This window comes from Rhinolophus sinicus, chromosome 7, assembly GCF_057876585.1.
Source record: "Rhinolophus sinicus isolate RSI-liver-muscle chromosome 7, RSI-T2T, whole genome shotgun sequence".
In the NCBI taxonomy this organism is placed as follows: Eukaryota; Metazoa; Chordata; class Mammalia; order Chiroptera; family Rhinolophidae; genus Rhinolophus; species Rhinolophus sinicus.
The window spans coordinates 52,231,605-52,249,556 of record NC_142507.1 but is presented as its reverse complement, the minus strand read 5'-3'; the positions used below and the strand labels follow the sequence as shown (position 1 = coordinate 52,249,556).

General features: G+C 52.5%; 2 protein-coding genes across 6 annotated transcripts; one reads left to right on the top strand and one right to left on the bottom strand.

Annotated features, from left to right (window-relative positions):
• Positions 1-230: 230 nt before the first annotated feature.
• On the top strand, positions 231-8,632 carry MINDY1 (MINDY lysine 48 deubiquitinase 1). 4 transcript variants are annotated; one of them, XM_019739966.3, is made up of 10 exons: positions 231-1,070; positions 3,201-3,979; positions 4,347-4,404; positions 4,824-4,888; positions 5,283-5,441; positions 5,774-5,876; positions 6,242-6,384; positions 7,198-7,389; positions 7,685-7,828; positions 8,093-8,632. In XM_019739966.3, exons 2-10 carry the CDS (start codon positions 3,527-3,529, stop codon positions 8,171-8,173), a joined length of 1,398 nt encoding a protein of 465 aa, XP_019595525.3. In that variant the 5' UTR covers positions 231-1,070; positions 3,201-3,526; the 3' UTR covers positions 8,174-8,632. The 4 variants fall into 4 exon arrangements, with proteins under 4 accessions (XP_019595525.3, XP_019595526.3, XP_088655723.1 ...); XM_019739967.3 differs by having other exon boundaries at positions 353-1,070; positions 3,164-3,979; XM_088799597.1 differs by having other exon boundaries at positions 353-1,070; positions 3,148-3,979.
• Positions 8,633-9,123: 491 nt separating this feature from the next.
• Positions 9,124-17,932, bottom strand: ANXA9 (annexin A9). 2 transcript variants are annotated; one of them, XM_074319073.2, is made up of 14 exons: positions 17,768-17,932; positions 17,547-17,647; positions 16,989-17,079; positions 16,731-16,827; positions 16,080-16,174; positions 15,750-15,863; positions 15,449-15,539; positions 14,309-14,388; positions 14,064-14,123; positions 13,384-13,468; positions 13,153-13,248; positions 13,011-13,072; positions 9,747-9,869; positions 9,124-9,510 (listed from the first exon to the last, which is right to left on the bottom strand). In XM_074319073.2, the coding sequence occupies exons 3-14, from the start codon at positions 17,061-17,063 to the stop codon at positions 9,448-9,450; spliced, it is 1,041 nt and encodes a 346-aa protein (XP_074175174.2). In that variant the 5' UTR covers positions 17,064-17,079; positions 17,547-17,647; positions 17,768-17,932; the 3' UTR covers positions 9,124-9,447. The 2 variants fall into 2 exon arrangements, with proteins under 2 accessions (XP_074175174.2, XP_074175175.2); XM_074319074.2 differs by having other exon boundaries at positions 16,989-17,074.
• Positions 17,933-17,952: the final 20 nt, after the last annotated feature.

Here is a 17,952-nt window from a genome sequence, read left to right as displayed (position 1 = left end):
TGCAAACAAATGTACTCTCGTCATCAAATGTTCCCTCCTTTATTAATCCATCCTTTTATTTCCTACAGCCCGACTGACACTAGCTTTTGCTGCTCCCCAAGCTAGCAGCTGAGAGGAGGTGAAGCCTGTGTGGGAACAAGGACCGGAGCACAGGGGTATTGGGTCTTGCACAGCGATTTCTGCACTAACAGGGCCATAGCCCAATCAGTTTCATTTCTGGATCAAACAAATGATAAAGTAAGAACTTGGAAAGCAGCAGGATTTTTTCTTTTCTTTCTTTCTTTCTTTTTTTTTTTTTTTTTACTTTAAATGGGTAAACGTGTAAATATCTCGCTCTTTGGCCCTGCTTCTGTGGATCCAGAGCAAAGGACTGTCTTCCCCGAGAAAGCCCAAATCCAGCGGGCTGCTGCTGTCCAGCCCTGCTCCTCCCCGCTGGGCAAGGGCACTTGCTCTTCCCTGCTCTCACCAGAGAGGCACAGCGCTCCGTCCCTTTCAGCGGCAGGCGGAGGGAAGAGAAAGGCTCTGTTGTTTTTCTCTCCTTGTTTCTCGCTCCCTCACTGCTGCTAATCAACCAAGCTGCTGACCAGGTCAGAGAGCCCTGATGGAAACCCTACCGTGCTGGGCAGGCGCCTTCTCCAGGAAGCCTTTCCTTGACTAATTTTTCTTTGTCTCGATGGGAAAAAAAGAGGGAAAAAGAGAAAAAAAGAAGAAAAAAGAACCACAAACTTCCTTTGAAAACCAGCTTGTAGTCAGGGCCTGGAGCGCACGCCCTAGACGCGGCGACTCAGGAATCCTGAAGACGCGCTCTGAGCCACCTGGGGGGGGCACCTGGGTTGTGCCCCTGCCTGTGCGCACCCTCCTCCAGTGCCCTGGGTCCTGGGCGTGAGTCCGGAAGTGGCCAGGACCCAGCCAGGACCGCCGCTGTCATAAACCTGTATGTGGAAACTGGTGTTGACAGCTGGAGGGCAGCTGCAACTGAGGCGACACCCCTCTTTGTACCCACCGCCCCCATCGAATTGCCAGATCTGAACCCTCCTTTTTAGTCCGGGAACAGCACCCACTTCTTTAAGGTAAAAACTTCGTTTTATCCATTTCTTTCACCTCCTCTCCTACCTACCCTCAGTTATTTTTCTCTCTTGCTCTGGGGAGGTGACACTGACTAACCTCCCACCTTTGGTCTCCCCAGGTCTGGAGGGGCTAAGGTAGGGGCAATACACAAAAGGGAAGCTGCTTGGTTTCTTCATTTTCTTCTTTTTCTGCCCTATGGTGGTGGTTGACTTCTTCTGAGGGGGTAACTTAAACTATTAGTTGCATGAAGATCTGGGTCACACTGAGGAGATTGGAGTGGGACAGTAAGGGACATGTGGGGAGAGGAAAGTTCTGGGGGGAGGGGTGGGAGTCTTACTAAAGCTATCTACCCATTTTATAGGCTTCTGCCAACTTTTGGCTACTTACTGGCACTGCTAGGGAGGGGCCAGGGCTATTTTAACTCCCTCACCCACCATCAGAGGATAACGCCAGCTGGAGAGAATGCGTAGGACTCGAATTGAGAAGAGGGAAAGAATGGAATCCTGATTTGTTTGTTTGAATACCCGCCCCGCCTTTCCTGCTCTGACATACCCCATGCCCACCTCACCAGACATACACCTTGTACAGTGGAAATCCTCCATTACGTTTCCTGCCCAGCCGCGTTAGACTTAGCCCACTCAGCTTTGCCCAGTTTCTCTGGCACGCAGTTCCCTCCGTTGTCCAGCTCCTGGTTTCTTTTGGCTCAACCCCTTGCCAGCTAGCTGCCCAGCCCCCACTTAATTATTGATCATTTTTCTGGCGTTGGACAAAAAAGATAAGAAATGAGCCCTGCTTTCCTCTAGGCTTTTTAAACTTTCCTAGGCTCTGGTTTCTGCTTCTGAGGCTCATTCTAAGTGTCATTTGGGAGGGGAGGAAAGGAGAGAGAAAAATAAAGTGTCAGGCCTGCAGGCAATTTTTGCTACTCTGATTCTAAATTAGCAACATGCGAATCAGATGCAGCTAGCATTAATTATGTCTGAATCAGGAGGATCAATCTGGGTGACTAGGTGTATTTCGGAACTTTTTATGTTCCTCAACTGTATCTCCCAGGCCATACCCTTGCCCTAAATTCCTGACAGATTACCAGAAGGAAGCCATGACTTCAGGGTAGGAAGGAGCTGGAGGAAAGACAAGACTTCTGGCAAGTTTAATGTCTTCCCATTTCTTACCCTGAGTCAGGAGACTAGGGGAGCAAGGAGTTTGGAGGGAGATGTTTTCCAGAGGGCAGAGTTTGTGGCTTTTTATTGTTGACTATCCACAGTGTTAATTAAATGTCTGTCCCTGCTGAACTTGATGTTTAGTACGATAGAGAGCAGGTTAAACAGGTCCGGGTTCAGATCTAGAATGACCTAGATGGGAACAGACAGAAAGAACCAAGGCACAGACAGGTGAATGTACCTGGAGCATTTTTTAATGTAAATCGATGAGCTGTATTTCTATATTCCATAAATAGTGGGCCAAAATGTATCTCTGGGTTTAGGCGGTTTTGGGAGAAGTTCCTATCTCACCTCCAGCTGTCCAGGAAAGCTTACTGGAGAATTTGTGCGGGGCTGTGGTCTTTGTGGTCCACTTATTAATCAGTACCAGTCTCCGACTCAAATCCCTACGGCCTCCATTTCCCCTCTCTAGCCTACAGGAAGCCCCTCCCAAGACCTTTTTGTTGTGGTTTGAGATTGTGTAAGGTTCAGTAGCGTCCTCTGACACGAAGGACTTCTCACCAGTGGTTCGTCTTTAGGGGCATGATATTGACTCTGCATTTCTAGTCTTCACTCCAAGCTCTGTGTGACTGTTCATGGCTTCGTCCTTGAGCTGTGGCAGAGAGAAGGTAGCCCTAAGGGTACAAACAGCCTGTGTGTGCTCAGGAAGGTCCACGAACAGCGGAGTTTGGTGTAGGGCAGAGGAATTACTTGGATCCTGGCAAAGGTGGGGGTTACGGACGTGATGCTTATTACAGGACAAGCTAAAGCTAAACTGTGTTAAATAACCATTAGTATAGTTTTAACATTTCTTTCTCCATCTCTTTCCCGTCTGTCTTGCTCCTTTTACTCTGCCTTTTCTCTGTCTTTTCTGCATTCCTAGTCCTTATCGGTTTCAGGGAAGCTGACTCCACCCAATGTCTTCAATCCCACTAGAATCACCTGTCCCAAGGCTGAAGGTCCTGTACACTCATTGGCCCCATCTGGTCACAGAAGGTTAGAGGTGAAAAGAGCTCACGCTGGGGCTGCCCTTGTTTACCCAAGCTGACAAAGACACACTCGCCCGACAGGAGTGACTGCAGATACTGTCCAGCCTTGCCCACTGCAACCCTTTTCCAAGACTTTTCTGGGTCCGTTTGCTTCCCAGCCCAATGATTTCCTTTGTATTGGATCGGTCTCTGTTTTGCATACCACGCTTGGATTAGGCAAGTGCCCGAGGACCGTGAAGTCCTTTGGTACCCCTCAGTAGACTCCTCCTGACCATGGAAGACCATCTTCCTGAGCAGCTGGCCTCTGGGACGGCCAGGACTGCAGAAGCAGTCAGCTCTGAAAACCATGAGGTCCCGTCAGAACCAGATGAGCTCCCTCAAGATGAGGATGCTGGAGACGCCCACGGGCCAGCCGGAGAGCAGGAGCCAGCCCACCAAGCCTCGCTGCCAGCCCAGGGCCGGGATAAACTTGAGTCCCTTCCTCCTGACACTAGCTCAAGCCAGCCAGGGCCGGCCCATGGCACAGAGCCCGAGGGAGAGACAGAGGGGGCGTGCTCCAGGCCCCAGGAGGTTCCCCAGTCCCCCAGGGCCCGACAGCCAGAGTTGGATTTCTACTGTGTAAAGTGGATCCCCTGGAAGGGAGAACGGACGCCCGTCATCACACAGAGTGCTAACGGCCCTTGCCCCCTCCTCGCCATCATGAACGTCCTCTTTCTTCAGTGGAAGGTGAGAGATGGTTTGGATTGGGGCTCAGAAAATGGGGGGGAATGTTCTCTTCCCTGACCCACCCCCTGGAGCATCCTGATTTTTCTCAAACCAGTCAAAACTTTCCAGATGGTTCTGTTTCTCCAGCTTGAACAAGTGAGATAAAATGTTCATCAAAACAGTTACCTGTCCTAGTCCTGTATCGTCCACCCTCTGGCACATGGGACTGCCTTGAAGTATATCACATTTATTCCCCCGCCCCCATTGCAAGCCTTCTTTGTCCATCACCCCCCTGCCATCTCCCCGCCTTTCTGTGGGTTTCTCCTTCAGTGCTGTGTGACGGAAAGCACTCACTTGGCTGACCCTTTGGTCACCCCTTTGCCTCCAGGTCAAGCTGCCCCCTCAGAAGGAAGTGATCACCTCAGACGAGCTCATGGCCCACCTCGGTGAGTGACTGGGCCTTGAGGGGAATTACGCAGAAGACTTAAGTGCTGTCCACTCACCAGAAATCCAGAACATTGACGGACTCCGCGTCTGGGGTTCTGATGTGTTGGGGAGGATGGCGGTCTGGGGGGCTTTTCTGCAAGGCTGGGGAATGAAAAGCAAAAGTCAGGGTGTCAGGGTTGTAACCCTGGGTTGTAACCCCAATTCTGCCCTGAGCTTTCACTATGTGAGCTTGGGGGGGCCGTTCCCCTGTGTGAGCCTATTTCTTCCTCTGAGAAACGGAAGGCCTGGATTAGATTCTGAGGCCCTTTCTAGCTTTAAAAATCTGTGGTTCCGTGACCTCACAGCCAGTCCCCAGGAGAAGACAAAGCGGCTTTGGGGACAATCGGTAGGTAGGCTGATGAGGAATCCTGTCTTGTAGGAGACTGCCTCCTGTCCATCAAACCCCAGGAGAAGTCAGAGGGACTGCAGCTTAATTTTCAGCAGGTGAGCAAAAGGTCTGTGGACAGCGGGGGTTACAGGCTAGTAAGAGAAGCCTTTCTGCTGCTTTTCTTGAAGGTTCCTGGAACTCTGATTTCTTTCTGTAGGAAGAAGAGGAGGGTATATCTGCGTCCTAGAGAATATGTTCAGTTACATTAGCCGAAGAAGGGTTGAGGCAAAGGGGGGAACGTAATGGCTTGTAGAAGAACCAGGGAAGAAAAGCAACAAGATTAATTTTTTACCTTTGGGAGTGGGGTAGGGGGAGGGGAGGCTAGACTATCCATCATTTTCTAACTCCCCTCCAGCTTTATTGAGATAGAAATGACATATAACATTGTGTAAGTCTAAGATGGACAGTGTGTTGGTTCGATAGACCCGCCATTTTCTTTCCTGCCCCCAGAATGTGGACGATGCAATGACAGTGCTGCCTAAACTGGCCACAGGTCTGGATGTCAACGTGCGGTTCACGGGCGTCTCGGATTTTGAGTATACACCAGAATGCAGCATCTTCGACCTCCTGGGCATACCTCTGTACCACGGCTGGCTTGTGGACCCACAGGTGAGGGTGAGAGGCCCCCGTGCACCTCTAATCCAGCTCAGGCTGACAGAGAAGCACAGTTTTGTGGGGTGAGGGTTAAGGAGGTAGGGATTAGATTGGTTCCAGAAGGTAAAAGCATTGAGAGGCAGGACCCAGTGCAGAATTCCTTGAATTTCAACCATTTTGGGGGGTACCACTGAAACACAAGCAGACCGTATGCGGGTCTTTAGACATCAAAAGTTTCAGGAACCTTTGGTCACGGGTTGCCGTTCTTGTGGGTTTGGTTCATTTCCTTCCTAAAAAGATCTCAATGTTTTATTGTTTTGTACCCCCCTGCCCCGCTGCCCATGCAGAGTCCCGAGGCTGTGAGCGCAGTGGGGAAACTGAGTTACAACCAGCTGGTAGAGAAGATCATTACTTGTAAGCACTCCAGCGACACCAACCTCGTGACAGAAGGTGACTCCCCTCCCTTCCCCGCTGTGGATCTTACGTGGAGGGAATGGTGGCTACTTAGGTTGATGGTTTGTCTGTCTCCCTCCTACTACATCCCACTGGCATGTAAACTCCATGAAAGGGAGTTTGGGGAACTGTGGTCGTTCCCTGGCATGTCCCCCTGTTGCCCGGCGTAGTGCCTGGTACGAGGTAGCTGCTCACTCAGTAACGCTTTGTTGAATGAATGAATGTGGCCAGGCTTCGGGGAAGGGACTTCAGACGGTGGGACACCCCTAGGCCTGTTGACAGGGACTGTCTGGGGGGTCCTACCAGTTATGACTTTGGATTGAAGCCAAACCCCCGCCCCCGCTGTCTTGTGCCCGTCGCAGGCCTGATCGCAGAGCAGTTCCTGGAGACGACCGCGGCACAGCTGACCTACCATGGACTGTGTGAGCTGACGGCCACGGCCAAGGAGGATGAACTTAGCGTCTTTTTCCGCAACAACCACTTCAGCACTATGACTAAGCACAAGGTGATGGGTGCGGGAGTGGGGGGGGGGAGGGGAGTGCTCTTTCTGTCCTCAGGCCTTTTCCTTCCGGGTCAGTGCTTCAGTCAGGATAGGGTAGATTAAGCTCTGGTAACACGTGTCCCTGCCCATCCCTGTGGCTTGCCAGAACAAGGGTTTGCTTCTCTCAGGCTGCGTGTCCACTGTAGATTGGCTGCACGTCCGTCCCACGTCATCACCACTCTGGGACCCCGGCTGACAAAAACAGCCTTTATCTGGAATATAGGAGGGGCACCATGCACTCGCTTTTACTGCTTCTGCCTGGAAGTGACATGTGTCATTTCTGCCAACATCTCACTGGCCCGAGCAAGCCATGAGGAGCAAGCCTGCCATCAGTGGGGACAGGAAAGTATAATCCTCTCCCAGGAAGGGACAGACAGTGGAACTTTTAAACAATACTGTAGTTTTGCAAAGTTAGAAATTACCTAAGCTCTCTGGGAGGAGCGGGAAAGGCCTTTGGTTGTCAAAGGATTTCTCCTCATAGCCGTTGGGTGAGCCCAGAGAACCATGGGAAGAGGGGAGGAAGCAGGATCTTGGGTGGGACCTCCACTCTGAGGACCCTGCTTGACCACGGTGACCACCTAGCTGACCACACACTCAGTTACCCCTTCCCTCTTCCCATAGCCACATAAGCACAAAAGATGCTCACGTGTCCAGTGGCGTGTTCCAGCCGGCATTCCAATTGGTTCAAATGGCCTCTGAGCATGTCAGATGATCTGGGGCAGCAAACCACCTCTGTATCACTTACCCCCCCAATCAGCTCCATCCTCTTCCTTGCAGAGTCACTTGTACCTACTGGTCACCGACCAAGGCTTTCTCCAGGAGGAGCAAGTGGTGTGGGAGAGCCTGCACAATGTGGACGGCGACAGCTGCTTCTGTGACTCTGACTTTCACCTCAGTCATTCCCTGGACAAGGGGCCGGGAGCAGAAGGTGGGAGTGGCTCCCCCGAAAAGCAGCGGCAGGTAGACCAGGTGTGTGGGGCCTTTGGGAAGGGTGCAGAGAGCACGTTCACGCACGTCCGAGCACGCGCAGCCGTAGGCCAGCGGCATGCATTGGATCATCCAGAGATCGTAGCACGTGACACCCATGCCCCTTCACTTTGTTACCTTTGGACCCTCTCGTGCTTGCTGTGTATGCTCTGGCATCACGGGGACCTACTTGGCTGCGGATTTTGCTGTGACGGAGGAGGAGGTGAAGAAGTTGAAGGATGAGGAAAAACGGGTTTGGAGACCTAATCCAGCCACACCTTGTCGTTACCCCCTCCAGGACTACCTGATCGCCTTGTCCCTGCAGCAGCCACAAGGCACGGTGGGCCTTAGCGACCTGGAGCTGGCCCAGCAGCTGCAGAATGAGGAGTACCAACAGCAGCAAGGGGTCCAGCCTGTGCCCGCCCGGGCCCTGGTGCCGCAGGTGAGCCCCCTGCAGCCTTCCCCTCCGCCTGCCCACAACCCCACTGTGCCACCCCTGCCGCTCCCGGTGCACGCATGTGCGATTGTGAGCCCTGCCTGTGGCTGTCTCTTCAAGGATGCCCTCGGGGCCTTCCGCTGTCTGGCCCTCGCCCCTGCACCCCTTCCTGTCTTTCTCCCTCCTGATCCCGACCCCTGCTTCTACCTAGAGTCTCAGGCCTTGTGCTCTGGCAAGGCTGCCGGGTGACTGGTTGTTACATCCACACAGGGGAGAGGAGCCACATCCGGACGCCCAGCCAGGGAGCGTCGACAGAGGCCGAAGCAAGAGTCCGACTGTGTCCTCCTGTAGCGCTGCCCAGTGCCAGGCTGCCCTGCCTCTTCTCCCAGAGGCCCTGGCTAGCTCGCTTGCTGCCCCGTCAAGCCCCAAGATATGCAGGGTAACTTATTTATGGACTGGTGGGGATCGGGGCAGGCAGTCAATGCCAAGGTCAGACTCGGTGGCATCCTTGCCCTCATGTGCTGTGGCCTTCGCTTCCTGCCAGTCACCCAGGGCAACAGTGGGGCTAGCGGGGTGAGGATTTCTGATTCCCAGCTCCCTTTCCCCAGAATATCACACTAGCACACAGACTCAGGCTTAGGGTGAGGTCCCTGTCTAGAATGCATCTCCCCTATTCCCACCCCTGACTGGCTGTGTCCTCCTGTCTACCCTGCAGGCCCATTTTCCTTTGTGTAGGGGTTTGATTTGGGTTTCTATCTCCATTATTTGTAACGCCTTCCTAGGGGTTTGGAAATAAAACTTGTTTCCTGAGGTGTGTTGTTTGCCTTACCCTGCAGCAATGGGGTTAAGTATTTGACCCAATTGAGGAATGCGAAAGGGGAGGGAGGGTAAAGAGGTGTGAAGGGGTTGGCTGTCATTTCGAATAGAGCCAGCAGGGGGAACCAAAGCCCGCTTTTTCCTTTTTTGGTTGTTTTTATGTTCTTGATAAGACTTTGGGAACTAGTCCTTTCATTTGGAGGTGGGTTTCCAAGGCATGGTCCTTTGCCACCTCTGACCATGTCCTGGTTTCTGTTTCTCAATTATTTTGCCTAAAGTTTCCTGGGGAAGAGAGAATAATGGGGTCAAGGGGAGGGTAGAGATGCCCAGGGGAGAGGGGTTGTTGATAACTGCAGCACTAGAGCCCCAAACAGGATTCCCTGTTGCATATCCAAGCACACATCAAAGGCACCTCCAATTTCAAGGCCTCCTCCCAGCCCACGTCCTGTTCCACCCAAACTTCAATCAGGGAACACAAACAACTGTGAAGGTAGCCAAAAGAATTCAAGTATCACTGAGATGTTCTGCCCAGGGCTCAGGAAAGATGAGTCGGGCAGAAACCATCACGGAGAGATCCCATCAACCCACACCCAGGACAGTGAGGGGGCCCAGGTACCAGACATCACTTGGAGATGAGGGACATTAAGAGATTTAAAAGAAAACTTCGAGTTCCAGCCTCAACAAGAAGCTGGAACATGTGCTCAGTGAGGGGTTATCCTATTTGCAGGCCCAGCTGGTCTCCTGTAGGCTCAGCCACACATGGGACGCTCAGATCCTTGAATGTCATGTGGGATGGTGGCAGGGAGGTCTCAAAGGTCTTCAGCCCTGCACAGGGCTAGTAGGGCTAACCGGCAGTCCCCTTTCACTGCATCCTACACATAAGAGAGTCATGTGTTAGAAGGACTCACGACCCTCATGGCCCAGGCACTCTGCCCCCTCCCTCATGCGGGTCTAGAACTCATCTGGTGCCTGGAGTCCGACACCTAAGTTAACCAAAGACTCATGAATTCTCCAGGGCATGATATGCTCTGCTGTGTGCAGTGGATGCCGGGGAAGAGGTGAGGGGTGAAGCTCTGGGGCTCCAGGTTAAGAACTAGCCGAGTCTCACCTGGAGGGCAGAGTAGAGGGACTTCCCAAATTTCCTTCTGAACTCAGCTCGGATGCTTAGAAGGTCAGTCTCACTTCTAGAAATAAGGATACGCGTCAGGACTTGGTAGTTGGGCTCAGTTTCCTGGTGGGGGACGAAACAGAATGGAGAGGGGTGGCAATGAGATTCTCACAGGATGGGCATTAAACAGCACGGTAGATTATTCTAGAACAGTGGAGGTGACGTGAGAGTCAAGGGAAAAGAGAAGTATATGTTATGTAGGGGAAAAGTTATCTTTGTCCATCCTCGTGGAAGATGTGCGGCACAGCAGGGAGATCAGTCTCTGGGGGCAGCTGGAATACTTCTCATTCCTTCCACATGTCTTTCCTGGCCCTGCCAGTTGCTTAGAGCCTCGCTCCTCCAGAGCTTGGTGGTAGGCAGCTCCAAAGGCAGGGCCTTAAAAAAAGACTTGCTTCCTATAAAGACTTCCAGTATGAAAGCCAGGAAGACTATTTTTAACTTCCAAGATAGTGAATGTCTAAGGAGAAAACTGAGTTGAGGCCGGTGGGATGGCTCAGTTGGTTAGAGCGCGAGCTCTCAACAACAAGGTTGCCGGTTCAATTTCCTCGTGGGATGGTGGGCTGCACCCCCTGCAACTAAGATTGAAAACGGCCACTGGACTTGGAGCTGAGCTATGCCCTCTACAACTAGATTGAAGGACAACAGCTTGGAGCTGACGGGCCCCAGAAAAACACACTGTTTCCCAATATTCCCCCCAAAAATTTTTTAAAAATCCCACACACAACAAAATAAACCAAAAACTGAGTTGGTGGGGCTCTGAGAGGGAGCAGGGTCATGTGACTTCCGGTTCCAATCCAGACCCAACAAGCCATCTGGCTGCCCTCATCTTTACACATGAGTTTCTCCTGGTTGGACCCCTGGGGTTCAGCATCACTGTCTTTCTCCTATACCTGCCCCAGGCCTCCTGCCTTTTGGTTAAAGAAGATAATGGAAGGTTCAGTTTAGAAATAATAGAGGCACAAACCCATCATCATGTCATTACATCAATCACGCATTACAATTGATTATAGTAAGTAAAGTGTTATCATGAGAGGTTGCTACATAAAAACTTTTGGTTGCAAAAATCCTACTTGTGTCATGAGCTGTCCACCATTTAATATCCTATTTTTCAGTTTCCTCAATTACTTGACTCACATGACCCTCCCCAGACTGCCTGAAACCCACACCCATGGCACCCCACAGGTCATAAACTCCCATGAAGAAACAAAAGAAAGGGATGAAGGGAAAACAGGATACTATATTTCATCTGGACTCATTACCTAATCGTCAGTGGGCCTGATGGCTACCATATTTTAAATTTCATGTAGCATCAGTTTCGTATTGTGATAAAGATTGCCAATTGTTCCCCCAAGTATCGATTCTTCCCTTCGCCCAACTCTCGTCACTCCAAAGTTGTAGAACTGGGGCAAGAGTCACTCATTAACTGAACACTCCCTCTGGTGTACACGTACCGTCCACACCAAACCTATGTTAAATATGAATTTTGTCTTGATACTTGACAATGTACTTGGCGTCTAATAATGATCTTTATAACGAACATTTATTTTATGGTTCAGGTTGGTCCAAATGTGTCCTGAATCAGCCTTCACTGAAGGTCATTTTTCTGAAGAAATATTCTTCACAATCTATGTTTTCACCTATCTCTCATAAAATAGTACAGAAGTATCCTGGTTGAGTTTATCCTCTTTTTAAAAAATTCAGAAAACTGGGCCTAGATTATTTTTAGATTCCTACTTCTAAGATAAATCTGGCATTTACATCCAAGAGTGTGGGTCCTGTAACCCAAAGACATACATTATAATTATTTACTGCTGGGGTAAAAGTTTTTCTCTTTTTTTGACAGCAAAATTAGATAAGCACAACTCTTCAAATGAATTTGTGTTGACTCGTTATAAAAGTCCAGGCTTTATTGGGTAAGTACAATAATCTGCTGTCAGAATGGAAATCTCTGGATGATGAATCAAGTACTTAAATGCACTGTCTTTTGAACAGTGGTCAATAAGGCATGTGAGACTCTCAGCCAGTACACAGAAAGCTATTCCCTCTGCCAAATGGTAACCACTCTTTTCCTCTTCAAAGTTTTGGTGAGTTTTTTATTTCTGGGTTTTGGGAGACAGTTGTCCTAATAGGAGACCTAGCTCAATGAGCAGAATGACTGGATTCTACTTATGAAATCACTCCAACCGAAGCCGCCATTTTAACTATGGATCATATGGAACAGAGTCTGACCAGTGCGGAGAAAGGTGGTGCTGGGTGCTACGAGCACTCATGGTGGAGCTTATAGTGCAGGCATACGCGGGAGGATTGTGGGTTCGGTTCCAGACCACCGCAATAAAGTGAGTCACTTGAATTTTTGTGTTTCCTAAGACGTAGTAAAGTTATATTTACACTATACTGTAGTCTGTTAACTGTGCAATAGTATTGTCTAATAAAACAATGTATACACCTTAATCTAAAACTACTTTATTGCTAAAAAATGGCAAACATCATCTGAGCCTTCAGCAAGTCGTAATGTTTTTGCTGGTGGAGGGTCTTACCTGCTATTTGTTAAAAGACTGCAGTATCTGTGAAGCACAATAAATGAGGTCTGCCTGTAGAGACCTACATCTATTGTATAGACCAGGAGTTGACGCGTGGCAGTTAAATGTCCTACAGGACCAGCCTGTGTGTGTAGGGAGACTATACGACCTAAAAGCTGTGTGTCGTTGAGCAAGGTCCTTAACCTCTCTGTGCTTCAGTTTTTTCCAGCTGTAACACAGGGATGGAGTGTGGCTGTGAGGACTAACTGAAAAGTGTGTAACGGGCTAAGCATAGGCCCTGGCACACAGGGAGCACCTAAGAAATGCTGGTTCTTGTCGTTATTGTTGCTGGTGTTCCCACCATCACCACTCTGGCAACAAGTGAAACCAGACAAAGCATGGTCTTCCAGAGCCAACCTTATCTGTATTTAGCCATGTAGACATGAATGAGGCCAAAACGTGGGTTTGAGTGCCCCTTAGGGTCACCTAACTTAGCTCTCACCACAGCTCGCTCCTCTACTCTTGAAGAGAGAGTCTGCAACCCTAGGAAGCGAGCTGCTATATGCTTATAAAGTGACTATGAGATTGTTACGTTAGCGGCAGCGTGAAACTTCCCCTCTGGCCCACGAGGTGTCTCCCCACCAGTTTTTGTTCCAAAGCGAGGGAACAGGAGGGGCCCTCTCACCTGGAGGAGGGCTTGATGAAGCTTCTCAGCAAAGTACCGTGGTGTGTTCCTGATCACCGAGGCTGGAAGCAAAGAGGGAGAAGAGATGGAGAGAGGTAGCTCCAACCCCAGGAGACCCCACGTGTCGCGAGAAGGCCCCTACCTAGGCTGAGCAGAGCCATCTGGGCGTCTCCGTGGAAACGGTTCTGGACAGTCTGCTCCAAATCACGCCCGGTGCATCGCTGGTACTGCTCAAACACTTGCAGTGTGCGGGGAGGTAGTTAGAGAGAGAAATGTGGGAGGTTGATTACCACAGAGAAGGATAAGCCCTCCCCACCTTCCTCAGCCGGAGCTCATCATTAGAGCAAGCTGGGGAGACAAGCCTGGTGGGTACCTCGGAGGAGGTGTTCAGGATTTCGCTGGGTGAGGATAAGGACCCATGTCCCCTCTGTGCCGGGTCCCTCAGCCTGCTTCAGTGCCTGGGAAGGGGGAGTAAATCAGGATCGTTGGTTGGGGGGCTGGAGAGCCACGATCACAATGTTCCCAGGATCCACCATGATGACGATGGAATGGGATTAAGGGCAGAAAAGTTATTTTTAACCTGCGAATTAGTGGCTTTTATTTATGGTTTTTCAAACAATGCAATGGGGGTGGTCGGTTAGCTCAGTTGGTCAGGGTGTGGTGCTAATAACACCAAGGTTGCCAGTTCAATCCCCGCATGGGCCTCTGTGAGCTGCGCCCTCCTTGAAAAAAAAAGGACAGGACCAAGAGAGGGACTCCACCCTTACAGCTCGATCCTCCAGTTTGGGAACAACTGGCCCCCACTAATTAAGTGTTCCCCGAGGGAGGGTCCCCCACCCAAATACCCATGAGAGTTGCCGAGCTCCCTTTCTGTGAGTTCAGGAGTCAGAGGCTAGACAAGTGAAAAGGCCCCAGGCCCCCACTCCACGGAGGACTCCTTCCTCACGGCAAGGACAGGTTTGTAGGACAAATGGGTACGTGGGTCACTGGCTCTAAAATACGGTGGAGGGCATGTCTTCCGTGCATGGCTGTGCGGTCTCACCCCTTGCTCACCTGGACGTCCTCTTCGGCCAGGTGATAGTCAATGACTTCAGAGGAGCTCTCACGGCCCCCCTAGAAGGAAACTGTCTCAGGAGGATTCTCTGAGGGGCAGCTTTTTATCTCCAGGGCAACAAACCAAACCTGGTCTCCCCCCAAAGCCCTCTCTTGTTCATCGCACCACAACAATGCTCCCCACTCTGTCCCACCCCATTCCCAGGTGGTCTACCTCCCTTCCCCTGCAGGTCAGTTCTCCTCACCTTGGCCAGGGCGAGCAGTAGATCCTGCACGATGCCACTCGTCTCAGATTTAATGTCCTCCTCAGCCTCCACCTGGAAATCTGGGGTGGGGTCGGGAGCTGCCTGAGTCCTCCTGACTTTTTCCAAGGCGGATGCCTCTAGGACCTGTCGAATGCCTGACCCAGTGTACCCCACCAACCCTGCCATCCCCTGCTTGCATGGCTGCTAGTCCCCAGGATGGAAGGCAGAAGGACCATCATGGCCACCCAAAAAGCGTCCCGAAGACGTGACCACCCGCTGCTGTGGGATCTCGTGCTGTGGCACGGCCTCATCTCCAGGTGCCAACCTGCTGCAGGCAGGCGGCATCTGTTAGTCCAGGGGTGGCCAGACAGTGAAGAGGAAGTCGGGAAATCCATATGAGGCAGGACGGCTAGGGCCTGGCCCCCTCCATGCAGGGGAGGGAAAGTGATGCGGGAGGTAGGATGTTACAAAGGGAAAAGAGCAGGAAAGGGAGAAAAGGAAGGGAAAAGAGAACAGAGAGGGGTAGGAGAGGGATTAGGAGATAGGCCAAGACTGGACAGCAAAGGAAATGGGGGAAAGCAAGAAAAAAAGGGGGGGCTACGATGAGGATGAGAAAAGACTCATTCCCAAGTAGTGGGTGAGGCATGTGGCAGCCAAACAGGGCCAGCAGCCAGGGGCCTGAGAGGTGACCCCGTGACTTAGAGAACAGGTCCCCACCTTTCCCCTCGGCTGCAGCAAGGTTCCATTCAGCCTGGGATGTGGTGTGACGGCAGAATCAACCAGGGGTTGGGAAGATGACATGGGTACCCTTGGGACTGTCACAGCGCCCAACATTGTCATTACCTTGGGATCCGCCCTGGAGCCCCAGACTAAGATGGTTACTCATTGCTTCTCTTTCTTTAAAGATCACATCTGGCTGTCTCCCCTGGGGAGACTCACATCTGGCTGTCTCCCCTGGGGAGACTCAGCACTGGTGGGAGGACCGGGAGGACAGGAGGTCAGGGAGGAAGGAGACAGCCCCAGGGAACAGAGGTCGGGCAGACAGGCTCCCAGAGGACTCGCCACAGTGATTGCAAGAGAGGACAGGACAGTCCCTCTGACCCCTCCCAGCTCCTGTGGCGCTCTCCCTCATGCGCTCACCGTGTTTGTAGACTGCCAGGCACTCTTGCAGCTGGGGTGGGGCACGGGTAGCAAGAATCTCCATGGCCACGTCCTCAGCAGAACCTGAGTCCTACAAGAAATCGGGAGGCCACCCTGAGACGGGACCATGTCATTCACCCCAGCAGAGAGCAGATGCTGACCACATGTCCTTCTAAGGGTCCACAGAGAATGTTAAAAGGGGCCTCTGCCAAGTCCACTCTTCTGGAGGGGCGAAGGCCAAGCCGCCCAGCCATGTCCCTCCCTCAGTGTGTCCCCATGTCCCAGCCTCCCCTCCTGGTACCTTCAAGGCTGTCCTCAACTCCTGGGCATCAAAATGGGCTGCTGGCTTCAACAGGGCCACCACGAGCCTCTCGAGGTTGCCGGAGACTGCTGCCTGCAGCGACGTCAGCAGATCCTGGAAGGGGTCCCCAGGACAGAGGGTTGGGCATGAGGGGGAGGCCCAAGCGTGTGGGGAGGTTTGGGAAGATTTGGCTGGTTTTCATCTCAGGCCCAAAGCACTTTCCCCCGTTTAACCAGGGGGCACAGGCTGGCCTGCTCTTGCTGTACCCCAGGCCTTTCAGGGGGCTTCTCACCCCAGTCCGCTGCTCCTGGGAAGTCAGAGGGGTCTCACCTGTTTGGTACGCTCCTGGAAGGCTCGGGAGATGACCTGCCTTTGCTCTCTGCTCCGATTGGTCAGCACGTCCATAATGGCGTTGCGATCTACACCTGAACGAAGATGAGGGCTGGGCTGTGTGCCCACCGGGCAGACCCCCAGCGGGGTCTTTACAGGGTTGGGGTCCCCTTACTCCTCAGACTTGCAAAGGAGGAGAGAACAAGCGCTCAGAGAGGGCTTCACCCCCACTTCCATTTGGTCTCAAAAGAAGATACAAATACGATGCCAAAACAGCATGCAAATCTGACCCAAACTGAGGCAAAGGTAGCTAGTGTGATGGGGAAAAAGTGGCTTTGGGGGATCAGTGACTTGGATTAGAACCCTGGCTCTGCCTTTATGACCTTGGGCGACCCTTTATGTGTGACCTTGGGCGAGCCTCTTCACTTCCCTGAGCCCCAGTTTCCTCATCTGTAGAATGGAAACAATGAGACAGCTCCCAGGGTGTGTGAGCAGGCCGGTGCCACACCTCCTGTGGTACTTGACTTACAGGAACTAAGACATTCCACAACCACTTATCGAGATGGCCGGGTCCTCCCTCCTGGCTCTCTCTCGGACCAGAATCTGGTTTCTTAAAGGTAGATCCCCTAGTGCACAGGGGAAGGGGCTCACCTTGGCCTGCAATGGCCCTCAGCAGCCTCTGCACATCTTTTTCCACACTGAAGCTCAAGAAGGTCCTCAGCGTACCCAGGGTCCCCCACGCTGCCGTCTGTAAGAGCAAGGAGGCATTGCAGGTGTGCCCACGCCCTCCCAGGTGCCCCACTCAGGCCCTCGGCAGGCCTCAGGGCCTGCTCTTCCCCATCTCTGGCCCCCTCACAGCCCCGGAGCTGATGTAGTAAAAATGATTCCTGCATTCCCAGCAGCCCCTACCTTGTTGGCCAGGCCCAGGTAGCTGAGGATTTCCTGGGTCAGAGACAGTCCGGCCTTCCCGCTGGTCACAGACATGGTGTAACTCACTGTGCTGGGGAGGGGACAGGAGCCAGCTGAGGGGAACTTCCCGGCCTTTGGGACTTTTTATGACCACCCCCCAGCCCCCACCGCCAGGTCCCAGAGCCTGGGATCCCATTGCCTGTTCTTTCCCCTTGTTGTAGAAAAATGGGACATTAACCTGCTTGGCAGGTTTGGGAGCCCAAGTAGAGGGGTAAGAGGGGAGCCCCCACCTTCCCCACCTCGCACCCTCCTTCAAGAAGCAAGGGTGCTGCCGAAACTAGCCCCAAACAAGCCCTCCAGGGCTGACTCCAGGGCTGGTCCCAGGGCTCCCTAACTGTGGGCCTGAGGTGGAAGACCCCTTCTGAGTTCCACGTCCTTACCTCCCGTGGCCTGGCTGGGTGTTCCCGGGTGAGGCAAGATGGCAGGAGTAAATGTGGGGTGGCAGCTAACTCCTCACAGCACTGTCCCCGGTGAGCCCCCGCTGGCCAAGCCACCTACCTGCTGTCTTTCACCCTTGGAGTCTCCGGCAGGGATTTCTAGGTCAGCAGGTGCAATTTCTGAGCTGATGTGACTCTGTGTTCTTGTTGGTACATGGGTGCCTGGGCAAAAGAGCAGGTACTCATGTTAGAAAGGAAAACTCCTTCCTCCCTCCCCTAAGCCATGCACAGCCCCCACCCCCCCCACCCCCGCCAGCCTGCAGGCCCAGGTCCAGTGCTTACCCGGAGGTGCTGAGGGCGAGGTGGGTGTGGTCACAGCCTGGTGGCGTGCCTGTGTGGGCACTAGCTCCTGTGTGGCCCTGTAGAGGAGAGCAGGGCACGAGCAGCCTGCCCAGCAGCCAGTCAGATGACCAGTCCAGCTGCTGTCTCAGGCTCTGGCCCCTCCCAAACGTGGGAGAGGACCAGGC